The following is a 14,170-nucleotide window of genomic DNA, read 5'->3' on the forward strand; positions in this document are numbered from 1 at the left end:
TCATATGTTAATTTAAAATACAGTTGGCCCTCCATATTCATAGGTTCCACATCAGTGGATTCAACCACCTACTGATTGAAAATATTCAGGGGCCAGGTGTGATGGCTCACCTGTAATCCCAGCACTTTGGAAGGCTTAAACCCGGGAATTTGAGCCAGCCTGGGTAAAAGAGTGAAACCTGATCTCTACCAAAAAAAAAAAAAAATAGCCAAACATAGTGGTGTGTGCCTGTCATCCCAGCTACTCAGGAGGCTGAGATGGGAGGATCACTTGAGCCTGGGAGGCAGAAATTGCAGTGAGCCAAGATCATGCCACTGAGCCAGGTTCACTCCACTGCACTTCAGCCTGGGTGACAAAGTGAGACCCTGTCTCAAAAAAGAAAAGGAAAAAAGAATTTATAGAGTTCCAAAAAGCAAAACTTGAATTTGCCACAAGCGTACTATATTGAATCTATGCAAATGAAGTAATATGTAGCCATTGTCTTAGGTACTATAAGTAATACAGAGATGAATTAAATTATGTGAGAGGATGTCTGTAGTTTGTATGCAAATACTATGCCATTTTATATAAGGGACTTGAGCATTGTGGATTTTGGTATCCACAGGAATCCTGGAACCAGTGCCCCCAGATTCTGAAGGACAACTGTAATTAATGTCTTAAATCGTAATTGAGATCTGCAAAGGAATTGGAGCACATAGCTTGGGATCTTTTTATTTATATAGTATACTCTTCCCTAGACTCCTTGAGGTTTAAGAGTTGAAAAATACATCCCTGCCTTTAAGGCTTTTGTAGTCTGTTGATGGAAACTCAAAACCAGTAGCAATATTATATGGGTCTATCTACTAGAGTGGAATCTTGAATATCTGGTGAGGGTACATTGCTTAGTGCAGTGCCTGGTATAAAGTAGGTGCTGAATGAATAAAAGAAGTGGGCCATAATAACCCACTTGTCTATTTTCGTTACTCAATTAGTAATGGCTAAAGAGGGAGGAGAGAGTGTTCCTAGTCACAGAAAAAAAACACATAAAGTAGTATCAAGACAAATGAGAGAATGGAATATTTGGGGAACTACAGGTAGCTCAGTTGTTTGAGTAGAGGGAAAGATAAAGAGGAAACTAGAACAGATGAGGCAGTGGTCAGACTGTGAAGTCCTTTTCGTATTCCACACTAAGATTTATATTTTATTCTGAAATACATGGTAATTATTTAAAGAGTTTTAAAACAGGGTAAAGCATGATGTTATGAGTGGGTAGGGAAGGACTGAATGGGAGGTTACATGGGAAACTAAAAGCAACATGCAAGCCTTGGGTGGCTTTAGGTCAAGGATACTAGGCAGCCAGAGGAAAAGAACAGAAAAGGCAATGGGAAGAGGGTACAAAAGACAAACCTTTCCGTTTTCCAGAACTTGCCTGGTGCTGTTCTTTTCCTGGAAAGGGATTGAGTTTCTGTTCCTCCTCTGAATTAATGTCACTTAGCTTTCTGTTCCTGTGACTCATCAATTTAAGCTTGTGCTATTAATATTTATGATTAACTATTATGAATTAAATAGATTTTTATGGGCAAATCACTTAATTACATTGTCTTTATAGAAAATTGTTGTGAATTCAAATTCAACTTTTAAAACTTACCTGCTGTATAGCCCGTTTATGATTTGAATATTGCCTGTTCACTTATTTTCAAGTACACACATGAAAGGTCAGAAGAAAAAATATTGTAAAACATAGTTTCTTTTGTTTCATTGGCATTAATGTAAAGGTTTCAGGTTTAATTATAACATGAAAATGTTTTTAAAACAAATTTATTGAGACTCCTCACCCTTAATGAATCAAAATGAACCTTTGAATTTAGTTGCAGACTGGATTAGAATAGAATGTCAGTGGAATTCCCCTTTTAAATAATTTTAGATGTGTCTTGTGAGCAATAAGTAGAATTCTTTAGTCAGCTTTTGTCATTCCTGGAGAAAAGGCTCAACATTCATATGATATAAAATAGTTATGTTCTGCAAGACAGATACCCTTCATCCAGAAATCCTTCATTCTCTGAATCCTTTTTATTGTTTGTTTTTGTTTTTGTTTTTGTTTTTGTTTTTGAGACGTAGTTTCGCTCTTGTTGCCCAGGCTGAAGTACAGTGGCGCAGTCTTGGCTCACTGCAACCTCTGCCCCCCACGTTCAAATGATTCTCCTGCCTTAGCCTCCTCAGTAGCTGGGATTACAGGTGCCCGCCACCACACCTGGCTAATTTTTTGTATTTTTGGTAGAGACTGGGTTTCATCATGTTGGCCAGGCTGGTCTCAAACTTCTGACCTCACATGAGCCACCTGCCTCAGCCTCCCAAAGTGCAGGGATTAACAGGCGTGAGCCACCACGCCGGGCCTCTCTGAATCCTTTTTTAAAATTTCTCCATCTCCTGAATTTCTGAATAATCACACCGCTTCTCAGAACTTTCACCAGTAAGAACTTGTACCAATTTTTCTGACATTATTATATGTGCCTTCAGTATTACTTTTGATCATCTTTATGGTTTACTTGGCGCTTAATTCCTCCCAGACTTCTTTGTGTCTTTCTATGTGTAGTATGCAGCTTCACAGACCACAGGTGATTTTTTTCTTTCTTGCATATCGTAATAGATGAGTGGCCTAATTGTTCACCATTAGCAGCCCCTTAAGGCATGTAACAGAGATGCAGATGTTTTACTGTACAAGTTTTAAGGCACAGATCTATCTAGGAATAGTATAACATATACAAGTTTATATGAAATCTAGAGACACCCATATGTCCCACTTCCTTCCCAGTTTTCATCTTCCCTGTCATTTTTTATTTTTTTATTATTCTTTTTAAGAGACAGGGTCTTGCTCTGTTGCCCAGGCTGGAGTGCAGTGTGCAATCCTAGCTTACTGCAGCCTCGAATTCCCAATTTCAAGCAATCCTCCTGCCTCAGCTTTCTTTGTAGCTAGGATTACAGGCACATGCCACCATGCCTAGCTAATTTTTTTTTTTTTTGATAGAGATGAGGTCTTTCTGTATTGCCTAGGCTGGTGTCAAACTCTTGGCCTCAATCAGTCCCTCCCACCTTGCCTTCCCAAAGCACTGGGATTACACACATAAACCATGAGCCACCATGCCCAGCCTTTTTTTTTTTTTTTGGAGACAGGGTCTCACTTTGTCATCCTGGCTGGATTGCAGTGGTGCGATCTCTGCTCACTGCAGCCTCAGCCTTCCAGGTTCAAGCGATCCTCCTTCCTCAGCCCTACAGGTAGCTGGGACTACAGCTGCATACCACCACACCTGGCTAATTTTTGTACTTTTTGTAGAGATGGGGGTTTCCCCTATGTTGCCCAGGTTGGTCTCAAACTCCTGAGATCAAGTGATCCGATCCTCCTGCCTCGGCCTTCCAAAGTGCTTGGATTATAAGCATGAGCCACTGCACCCAGCCTAACCTATCATTTTAAAAATAGGTCTCTTCATGCTATTCTTTCTATTCATTTTCTTTTTGGTCATTGTGCTCTTGCTGTTTCTAAAATCAAGACCAATTCAGTATCCCAGGCTCCTTTTCCTTTTTAGTAAAAATACGAAAATACTTTTGCCCTACAAGTTTAAGCTTCTGTTTTAGTAAAATATTTTCTTCTTAACTTAATGAAAATAGAGGCCCTATCAGTTCTCTCTACTTATTTTCTTTGTTGCCTTTTGATCTTGTATCGTACATATTTTATTCCAGTGAATGTGGCCACATCCTGTGGCTATCTTATTTCTCATTTATCATTGCTCCCTTCTGGTTTTTTAAAACCCATTTTTATCTCTTTACTCCATGTGTCTTTCAAATGACTCTTACCTTTGTTATTGCTATCTAATAATAATAGTTCAAGATGCTAATTCAAAAGAAAAAGTTTGTTGGGCTATGTCTACCCCTACTCCTAATTCTTAAGCTGGTCCAGCCATGAGGTAGGTAATTTGACATTTAGTTTTATGATAGCACTAGAATCTCCACTATTAGGGATTAGTACCTTATTTTATAGAAGCAAACTATTTCTTTCAGTACTGATAAGTTTGGAAATATGGGGATGTTCTCAGTTTTATAATTAGATTAGGAGGGTTTTGTTTCAGTTAGATTGCTTATGCAAACAGGAAATAAGAGTTAAAATAAGGATGACATTTATTGATCATTTACTATGTGCCAGACATTATACTAAACTATAACACATATTTAATCTCCTTTAATACAGCAATTTAATGAAGTTTAAGTGCTGTTTTGACCTCTGTTTTATAAGTGGGATATGAAAGGTCAAAAAAGTTAAATAACTTCCAAGTTTGCCTAGCCATTAAATAATTTCATACCAAAGTCTTAGCTTCTAATACTTCTGCATTTTCTCCCATTCTATGCAGTTCATTTTACATACACATATACCAGACTAAGCTGCAGTGCTTTAGAAGGGGAATCCTTTCATAAATTGCTATTGCAAGATTTGAGAAAAACAAATCTCAATCTTAACTAAATTCTGAAATAAATTAGTGTTGATTAGTGTAGACTAAATTAACATTTCCTATTTGCTTTTTCACAGACTGAAGGGGCTGGACTTGCTACCTGTATAGAACTGTGTGTAAAAGCTCTTCGCTTGGAGTCTACAGAAAATACTGAAGTGAAAATATCTATTTGCAAGACCATTTCATGTTTGTTGCCTGATGATCTGGAAGTTAAACGTGCTTGTCAACTGAGTGAATTTCTTATTGAGCCTACAGTAGATGCGTATTATGCTGTGGAAATGTTGTATAATCAGCCAGACCAGAAATATGATGAAGAGAATCTTCCAATACCAAATTCTTTACGCTGTGAGCTGTTACTTGTATTGAAAACTCAATGGCCCTTTGATCCAGAATTCTGGGATTGGAAAACCTTGAAACGACAATGTCTTGCATTAATGGGAGAAGAAGCATCCATTGTGTCTTCAATAGATGAACTAAATGACAGTGAAGTATATGAAAAAGTGGTAGACTACCAAGAAGAGAGTAAAGAAACTTCTATGAATGGGCTTTCTGGTGGAGTTGGTGCTAATTCTGGCCTTCTTAAAGACATTGGTGATGAAAAGCAGAAGAAGAGAGAGATAAAACAGTTAAGAGAGAGGGGATTTATATCTGCTCGGTTTAGGAATTGGCAAGCCTACATGCAGTATTGTGTGTTGTGTGACAAAGAATTCCTTGGTCACAGAATAGTACGACATGCTCAGAAACATTACAAAGATGGAATTTATAGTTGCCCAATATGTGCAAAGAACTTTAATTCTAAAGAAACTTTTGTCCCTCATGTCACACTGCATGTTAAACAATCTAGTAAAGAGAGACTAGCAGCTATGAAACCATTAAGAAGATTGGGAAGGCCTCCAAAGATCACAACTACCAATGAAAATCAGAAGACTAATACTGTGGCTAAACAGGAGCAGCGACCTATAAAAAAGAACAGTCTCTATTCAACAGATTTTATAGTGTTTAATGACAATGATGGTTCAGATGATGAGAATGATGACAAAGATAAATCCTATGAGCCAGAAGTGATTCCAGTCCAGAAACCAGTACCTGTTAATGAATTTAATTGCCCTGTAACTTTTTGTAAAAAGGGCTTTAAGTACTTTAAAAATCTAATTGCTCATGTGAAGGGGCATAAAGATAATGAAGATGCCAAGCGCTTTCTTGAAATGCAGAGCAAAAAAGTTATTTGCCAGTACTGTAGGCGGCATTTTGTGAGTGTTACTCATCTCAATGATCACTTACAGATGCACTGTGGCAGTAAACCATATATCTGTATACAGATGAAATGTAAAGCTGGTTTTAATAGTTACGCCGAGCTTTTAACCCACCGAAAGGAGCATCAAGTCTTTAGAGCAAAATGTATGTTTCCTAAATGTGGAAGAATTTTTTCGGAAGCTTATTTACTATATGATCATGAAGCACAACATTATAATACGTACACTTGCAAGTTCACAGGTTGTGGTAAAGTTTATCGTTCTCAGGGTGAGCTGGAAAAGCATCTGGATGATCACAGTACTCCTCCTGAAAAAGTGCTGCCTCCTGAAGCCCAACTTAATTCATCCGGAGATTCCATTCAGCCTTCTGAAGTGAATCAGAACACAGCAGAGAATATTGAGAAAGAAAGATCTATGCTTCCTTCAGAAAATAACATTGAAAACAGCTTACTAGCAGATAGAAGTGATGCTTGGGATAAAAGCAAAGCAGAATCAGCTGTGACCAAACAAGACCAGATTTCTGCCTCTGAGCTCGGGCAAGCTAATGGACCATTGTCAAATGGTTTGGAAAACCCTGCAACTACTCCTCTACTTCAATCCAGTGAAGTAGCTGTGTCCATTAAGGTGTCTCTCAATCAGGGGATTGAGGATAACTTTGGAAAGCAAGAAAACGCAACTGTGGAAGGCAGTGGTGAAGCACTGGTCACAGACTTACATACGCCAGTTGAAGATACTTGTAATGATTTGTGTCATCCAGGTTTCCAGGAGAGAAAAGAACAAGATTGCTTTAATGATGCCCATGTTACTCAGAATTCTTTAGTAAATTCAGAAACTCTCAAAATAGGTGACCTTACCCCACAAAACTTAGAAAGACAAGTGAACAACTTGATGACCTTTTCTGTGCAAAATCAGGCAGGATTTCAAAACAGTTTACCAACTTCCAAATTTGAATGTGGAAATAATGTTAAAACATCATCCAGTCTTTATAATTTACCTCTTAAGACGTTAGAAAGTATTGCATTTGTTCCGCCGCAGTCCGACCTAAGTAATTCATTAGGAACTCCATCAGTGCCTCCAAAAGCTCCAGTTCAGAAATTCAGCTGCCAGGTCGAGGGATGTACTCGAACCTATAATTCTTCACAGAGTATTGGGAAACACATGAAGACAGCACACCCTGACCAATATGCTGCATTTAAAATGCAGCGCAAAAGTAAAAAAGGTCAGAAAGCTAACAACTTAAATACACCAAATAATGGAAAGTTTGTTTATTTTTTGCCATCACCAGTGAACAGCTCAAATCCATTTTTTGCATCACAGACCAAAGCCAATGGGAATCCTGCTTGTTCGGCCCAGTTGCAGCATGTCTCGCCTCCCATTTTTCCAGCTCATTTAGCAAGTGTGTCAGCTCCATTGTTGTCCTCAATGGAAAGTGTCATAAATCCAAATATAACTTCTCAGGATAAAAATGAACAAGGTGGTATGTTATGTTCCCAAATGGAAAATTTACCTAGTACTGCCTTGCCAGCACAAATGGAAGATCTAACCAAAACAGTTCTGCCTTTGAATATTGACAGTGGCTCAGATCCTTTCCTTCCTTTACCTGCAGAAAGTAGTTCAATGTCTCTCTTCCCTTCACCAGCAGATAGTGGGACTAATTCTGTTTTTTCTCAGCTGGAAAATAATACAAATCATTATTCCTCACAGATTGAAGGAAACACTAATTCCTCCTTTCTAAAGGGGGGTAATGGTGAAAATGCAGTTTTTCCTTCACAAGTGAATGTTGCAAATAACTTCACAAGCACCAATGCCCAACAGTCTGCACCTGAAAAAGTTAAAAAAGACCGTGGGCGGGGCCCAAATGGGAAGGAAAGAAAACCTAAGCACAACAAAAGGGCTAAATGGCCTGCAATTATCAGAGATGGGAAATTTATCTGTAGCAGGTGTTACAGGGCTTTTACTAATCCCAGATCACTGGGTGGGCACTTATCCAAGCGATCTTACTGTAAACCACTGGATGGAGCCGAAATTGCTCAAGAACTTCTACAGAGTAATGGACAGCCTTCTCTTCTTGCCAGCATGATTCTCTCCACAAATGCAGTAAATTTGCAGCAGTCACAACAATCTACCTTCAATCCAGAAGCATGTTTTAAAGATCCATCATTTCTACAGCTTCTTGCTGCTGAAAATCGCTCGCCAACATTTTTACCAAATACATTTCCTCGACCTGGTGTGACTAACTTTAATACCAGTGTCAGTCAAGAAGGTAGTGAAATTATTAAACAGGCTTTGGAAACTGCTGGCATTCCCAGTACATTTGAGGGTGCCGAAATGCTTTCTCATGTTTCAACAGGTTGTGTCTCTGATGCATCACAAGTAAATGCAACAGTGATGCCAAATCCAACTGTGCCACCCCTGTTGCAGACTGTATGCCATCCAAACACCTTGCTGACCAACCAGAATAGGACGTCAAACTCCAAAACTTCCTCCATTGAGGAATGTAGCAGCTTGCCTGTTTTCCCAACGAATGACTTACTACTGAAGACTGTTGAAAATGGTTTGTGCTCTAGTTCATTTCCTAATTCTGGTGGGCCATCACAAAATTTTACCAGTAACAGTTCTCGTGTTTCTGTTATAAGTGGTCCTCAGAACACAAGATCCAGTCATTTAAATAAAAAGGGAAACAGTGCTTCTAAGAGAAGAAAGAAAGTTGCTCCTCCACTAATTGCACCTAATGCTTCCCAAAACTTGGTAACAAGTGACTTAACAACAATGGGATTCATAGCAAAGAGTGTTGAAATCCCAACTACTAACCTTCATTCAAATGTAATTCCAAGTTGTGAACCTCAGAGTTTGGTGGAAAATCTAACACAGAAATTAAATAATGTTAACAATCAGTTATTTATGACTGATGTAAAAGAAAATTTCAAAACCAGTCTTGAGTCCCATACAGTGTTAGCCCCTTTAACATTAAAAACTGAAAATGGTGATTCCCAAATGATGGCTTTGAATTCATGCACAACTTCAATAAATTCTGATTTGCAGATTTCTGAAGACAATGTTATACAAAACTTTGAAAAGACTCTTGAAATTATTAAAACTGCTATGAATTCTCAAATACTTGAGGTAAAAAGTGGATCTCAGGGTGCTGGTGAAACATCACAAAATGCTCAGATAAATTATAACATTCAGCTTCCTTCAGTAAACACTGTGCAAAATAACAAATTACCCGATTCTTCTCAGTTTTCCTCCTTTATAAGTGTCATGCCAACAAAAAGTAACATTCCTCAGTCTGAAATATCACATAAGGAGGATCAAATACAGGAAATTTTAGAAGGCTTACAGAAATTAAAATTAGAAAATGACCTATCCACTCCAGCATCCCAGTGTGTACTGATAAATACATCAGTGACACTGACTCCCACGCCTGTTAAATCAACTGCAGATATCACAGTTATTCAGCCAGTTTCTGAAATGATAAACATTCAATTTAATGACAAAGTTAATAAACCCTTTGTGTGCCAAAACCAAGGCTGTAACTACAGTGCTATGACAAAGGATGCACTATTTAAGCACTATGGTAAAATTCATCAATACACTCCAGAAATGATTCTTGAAATTAAGAAGAATCAGTTGAAATTTGCTCCCTTTAAATGTGTAGTACCTACATGTACAAAAACATTTACAAGAAATTCTAACCTCCGGGCACACTGTCAGTTGGTGCATCATTTTACAACTGAAGAAATGGTAAAGTTAAAAATTAAAAGGCCTTATGGAAGAAAATCTCAGAGTGAAAATGTGCTGGCCTCACGAAGTACACAAGTGAAAAAACAGCTAGCTATGACAGAGGAAAATAAAAAGGAATCTCAGCCTGCTTTAGAATTGAGAGCAGAGACCCAAAATACCCACAGTAATGTAGCAGTGATCCCAGAAAAACAACTTGTAGAAAAAAAAAGTCCTGACAAAACAGAAAGTTCTTTACAAGTGATTACAGTTACTTCAGAACAATGTAATACAAATGCACTTACAAACACACAAACCAAAGGACGGAAGATTAGGAGGCATAAAAAAGAAAAGGAGGAGAAAAAACGAAAGAAGCCAGTTTCCCAATCCCTTGAGTTTCCAACAAGATACAGTCCTTACAGACCTTATCGATGTGTTCACCAGGGATGCTTTGCTGCCTTTACGATACAGCAAAACTTGATTCTCCATTACCAGGCTGTACACAAATCAGATCTACCTGCATTTTCAGCAGAGGTTGAAGAGGAAAGTGAAGCTGGTAAAGAAAGTGAAGAAACTGAAACTAAACAAACTTTGAAAGAATTTCGATGTCAGGTAAGTGACTGTTCTCGAATTTTCCAAGCAATTACTGGCCTAATACAACACTACATGAAACTTCATGAAATGACTCCTGAAGAAATTGAAAGTATGACTGCTTCAGTGGATGTTGGGAAATTTCCATGTGACCAGTTAGAGTGTAAATCTTCATTTACTACATATTTGAACTATGTTGTTCATCTAGAGGCAGACCACGGAATTGGACTAAGGGCAAGTAAAACAGAAGAAGATGGTGTATACAAATGTGATTGTGAAGGCTGTGACCGTATATATGCAACCCGGTCGAATCTCCTCCGACACATTTTTAATAAGCATAATGACAAACATAAGGCTCATTTGATTCGTCCAAGAAGATTAACACCAGGCCAGGAAAATATGTCAAGCAAGGCAAACCAAGAAAAATCAAAGTCTAAACATCGGGGGACAAAACACAGCAGATGTGGAAAGGAAGGAATAAAAATGCCCAAGACCAAACGAAAGAAAAAAAATAATTTAGAAAACAAGAATGCAAAGATTGTGCAGATTGAAGAAAATAAGCCTTATTCTCTGAAACGTGGGAAGCATGTATATTCTATAAAGGCTAGAAATGATGCCCTGTCTGAGTGTACAAGCAGATTTGTAACCCAGTATCCATGTATGATAAAGGGATGTACTTCGGTTGTTACAAGTGAAAGCAATATAATTAGACATTATAAGTGCCATAAATTATCTAAGGCATTTACATCACAACATCGAAATCTTCTTATTGTATTCAAACGGTGTTGCAACTCACAAGTAAAGGAAACGTCTGAGCAAGAAGGTGCTAAGAATGATGTGAAAGATTCTGACACGTGTGTATCAGAGAGCAATGATAATTCAAGAACTACAGCTACAGTTTCACAAAAGGAAGTTGAAAAAAATGAAAAAGATGAAATGGATGAACTAACAGAATTGTTTATTACAAAATTAATAAATGAAGATAGCACAAGTGTAGAGACCCAAGCTAATACTTCTTCAAATGTAAGTAATGATTTTCAGGAAGATAACCCCTGCCAGTCAGAAAGACAAAAAGCAAGTAATTTGAAGAGAGTTAATAAAGAAAAAAATGTCTCACAAAATAAAAAAAGGAAAGTTGAAAAAGCTGAACCAGCATCAGCGGCTGAGTTAAGCAGCGTGCGTAAAGAAGAAGAAACTGCTGTTGCCATTCAAACCACTGAGGAGCATCCTGCATCTTTTGACTGGAGCTCTTTTAAGCCAATGGGATTTGAAGTATCATTTCTGAAGTTTCTTGAGGAGTCTGCAGTGAAGCAGAAGAAAAATACTGACAAAGACCATCCAAATACTGGAAACAAAAAAGGGTCCCATTCAAATTCAAGAAAAAATATTGATAAGACTGCTGTGACTAGTGGAAATCATGTATGTCCTTGTAAAGAAAGCGAAACGTTTGTACAGTTTGCCAATCCATCACAGCTTCAGTGCAGTGATAATGTAAAAATTGTTTTAGACAAGAATCTTAAAGATTGCACTGAGCTTGTCTTAAAGCAACTTCAGGAAATGAAACCTACCGTCAGTCTGAAAAAACTTGAAGTACATTCAAATGATCCAGATATGTCTGTTATGAAGGATGTCAGTATAGGTAAAGCCACAGGCAGAGGTCAGTACTGATAATTAATGTATAAATACATCATTTACCATTTTATTTTAAATAGGAAGCCATCAAGCATGCTAGAATTGTGAAACTTTCATTATATTTTTTTGTTGTTGACATGAATTAACCTGGCCAAAAACAAAAAAGAAAAAAAAAACATGACATTTGTCATGTAAAACTTTTTTTTATCCCTATGGGACTTGAGGAACAGAATCAGTACTTCAGTTATTGTAAATAGTGAGCTAAACCTCAAATTTCTATCACCCAGTTGCCCTTTTCATGAACTAAACAATTATCTGTGTGATTGGTATGTTTCACCAGGTCACTGCTCATGTATAACAGTACTCTTTATTTGTAGATACCTTTTTTGTATATATTTATTATTGTAAATCATGTGCTGCCACCAGCAGTCTGTAAGTCTAAACTATTAAATGACACATTTATATTTGGAATTTTAATTTTTAACTAAGCGATCAAGTTTTTTAAATTGTTCTTTTATTGTTTTAAATTAAGAACTTTTTGAACTAAAACCAGAAACTCTGCCATAGTTCATTGATTTTTACATGAAACATTTATTTACAAGATGATATCAAGATTACTTTTCACAAAATAGGCACATTATATCAACACTTTGCTCTGCTTTGTAAATTTGCCATCCAGGATTTTGGGGTGGTATTCATGTGAAATTAAAGCAGATTCTCTAGCAGTTTCCTATAGCTACAGTTTTTTTTTCATTGCTTCTAATTGGATATAGTTACTATGAGTCCATGAAATACAATGGAAATGTGAATAAAGAGTTTACTACATTGAAGATTTTAAACATTTGGTATTAAAAAAAAATCCTTTGTGAATGTGATAGAAAACTAGTAGTGTGGAGCAGTGTAAATATTTGAGGTGGTGATTTGTGAAGTAGCCCAGTATTGCCTTAAATAAAATCACATTTCATTTCTTGTTTTATACATGTGATCTTATAAAGATTTTTTGTTTTGTTTTGTTTTCCATTTTCTGAGATTTATAGATTGGTGTATAGCTTTAAACTGTATAAAGTTTTGTGGAAAGATTTTTTTAAACATTTTTATAAATCTTAAAATTGATATCATCAAAGTGAGCCCATCTTGTGTTTATAAAATACAAGAGTCCTTAACATTTATAATTACATAGATAAAACACTTTCTATAAGGAAGTTGGATGTTTTGATTTTACCGTTTATAGATGTTAGATTGTACAGATTTGTCTGTATTTCTCACCATATCTAATGATACTTTTTTCATTAGATTGGTCTTCAAGAACAGTATTAGTTATAATTATTTTGGTTATTCAGTATATAGTTAGCTCTTACAGTTTAGCTTTATTCACCATATTTATACTGTGGATTCACAGCCAGAGGTAGAGGTTATTCCAGGAGCATTGATGACCTTCATTTGAAGTCCAACTAAAATCAATAGTAGAAACATAAGAAAACGTCCTTGCAATATTTACTTTTGTTTCTGTTTGCCATAAATAGTAACATTGGTTTTTTTATTTTGTGTTTGTTATAAAACAGTTGCATTCACAATATTATTGGCCTGAGATATTGATGATATTGTGATGGTATGAAAATGTGTACATTCCCTGTGCAACATCAGATTTGCAGGAAAAATGAAGCACTTACTGAAATCGCTGGTACTCTGAATAAATAAGCATGGTCAAGGAGTGAACTATTTTCTTTTGGAAATTTCTTTTTAATTTTTATTAAAGTATCATTTTATTTTTAGGGCCTTTTGGGTTTTATTGAATAGTTCATTTCACCTCTTTAAGACTTACTACCAATAAGCATAAAACCTGACACGTTAAAATCCCTGCCCTTTGGTGAGCCCACTGTTATTTATTAAAATAAAAGTTATTTTATGGGTGATTAATACATGGGTTTTCTTTTTCCTAAATTAACAATAATTTAAATAACTGAGTAATTTTAATATTAAATTTTTGTTAACAACTGAATGTTTCCATACAGTTTTCTTAGAAATTGACCTAGTTCTTAAAGGTGGGCACTTGGCAAAACTGCCCTATATAGCACAGTAGCAAGTAGATTTATTTCTGATCATTGTAACTATGAGCCACTGTTAAGTGAAAATGCCAATATATTGGGGCTTTTCTTTTGCTCATTAGCTTAAGAAAATTTATAACTAGACATTTCTAATTATTCTACATGTCATGGGGAAGAGTTTGCCAATATTTAACGAAATTTTTATGTTCCAGGTAATGTATGCTAAAGGTAATTATGAGAGTGGGCTTTTTAGCATGAAACAAAAAAAAATCAAACTATGGTAAAAAGATATGAATTTATAGAACAGCATGTTGGTAAATTTTGATATGGAATGTAATGTCTAAGTATTAAAAAATCATAAAATATATTTTTTTCATGGTATACTTTTCCCCAGCCTATTGTCTTGAGATGTCTTCTACAGCCTAAATTTGCTAAAGTTTCATCATTAAAA

The 14,170-nt window shown here is 36.4% G+C and overlaps 1 protein-coding gene across 7 annotated transcripts in view; it reads left to right on the forward strand.

Moving 5' to 3' along the window:
* ZNF292 (zinc finger protein 292) overlaps positions 1-13,451 on the forward strand; it is a 111,121-nt gene extending 97,670 nt beyond the window's left edge. For all 7 annotated transcript variants that reach the window (XM_063666391.1, XM_063666393.1, XM_063666392.1 and 4 more), the window contains one exon: positions 4,556-13,451. In XM_063666391.1, the coding sequence (XP_063522461.1) occupies positions 4,556-11,710 (7,155 nt within the window). In that variant the 3' untranslated portion in view covers positions 11,711-13,451. The remainder of the gene's footprint in view (positions 1-4,555) is intronic.
* The last annotated feature ends 719 nt before the right edge of the window (positions 13,452-14,170 follow it).

The sequence above is a fragment of the Pongo pygmaeus genome, chromosome 5 (assembly GCF_028885625.2).
Source record: "Pongo pygmaeus isolate AG05252 chromosome 5, NHGRI_mPonPyg2-v2.0_pri, whole genome shotgun sequence".
In the NCBI taxonomy this organism is placed as follows: Eukaryota; Metazoa; Chordata; class Mammalia; order Primates; family Hominidae; genus Pongo; species Pongo pygmaeus.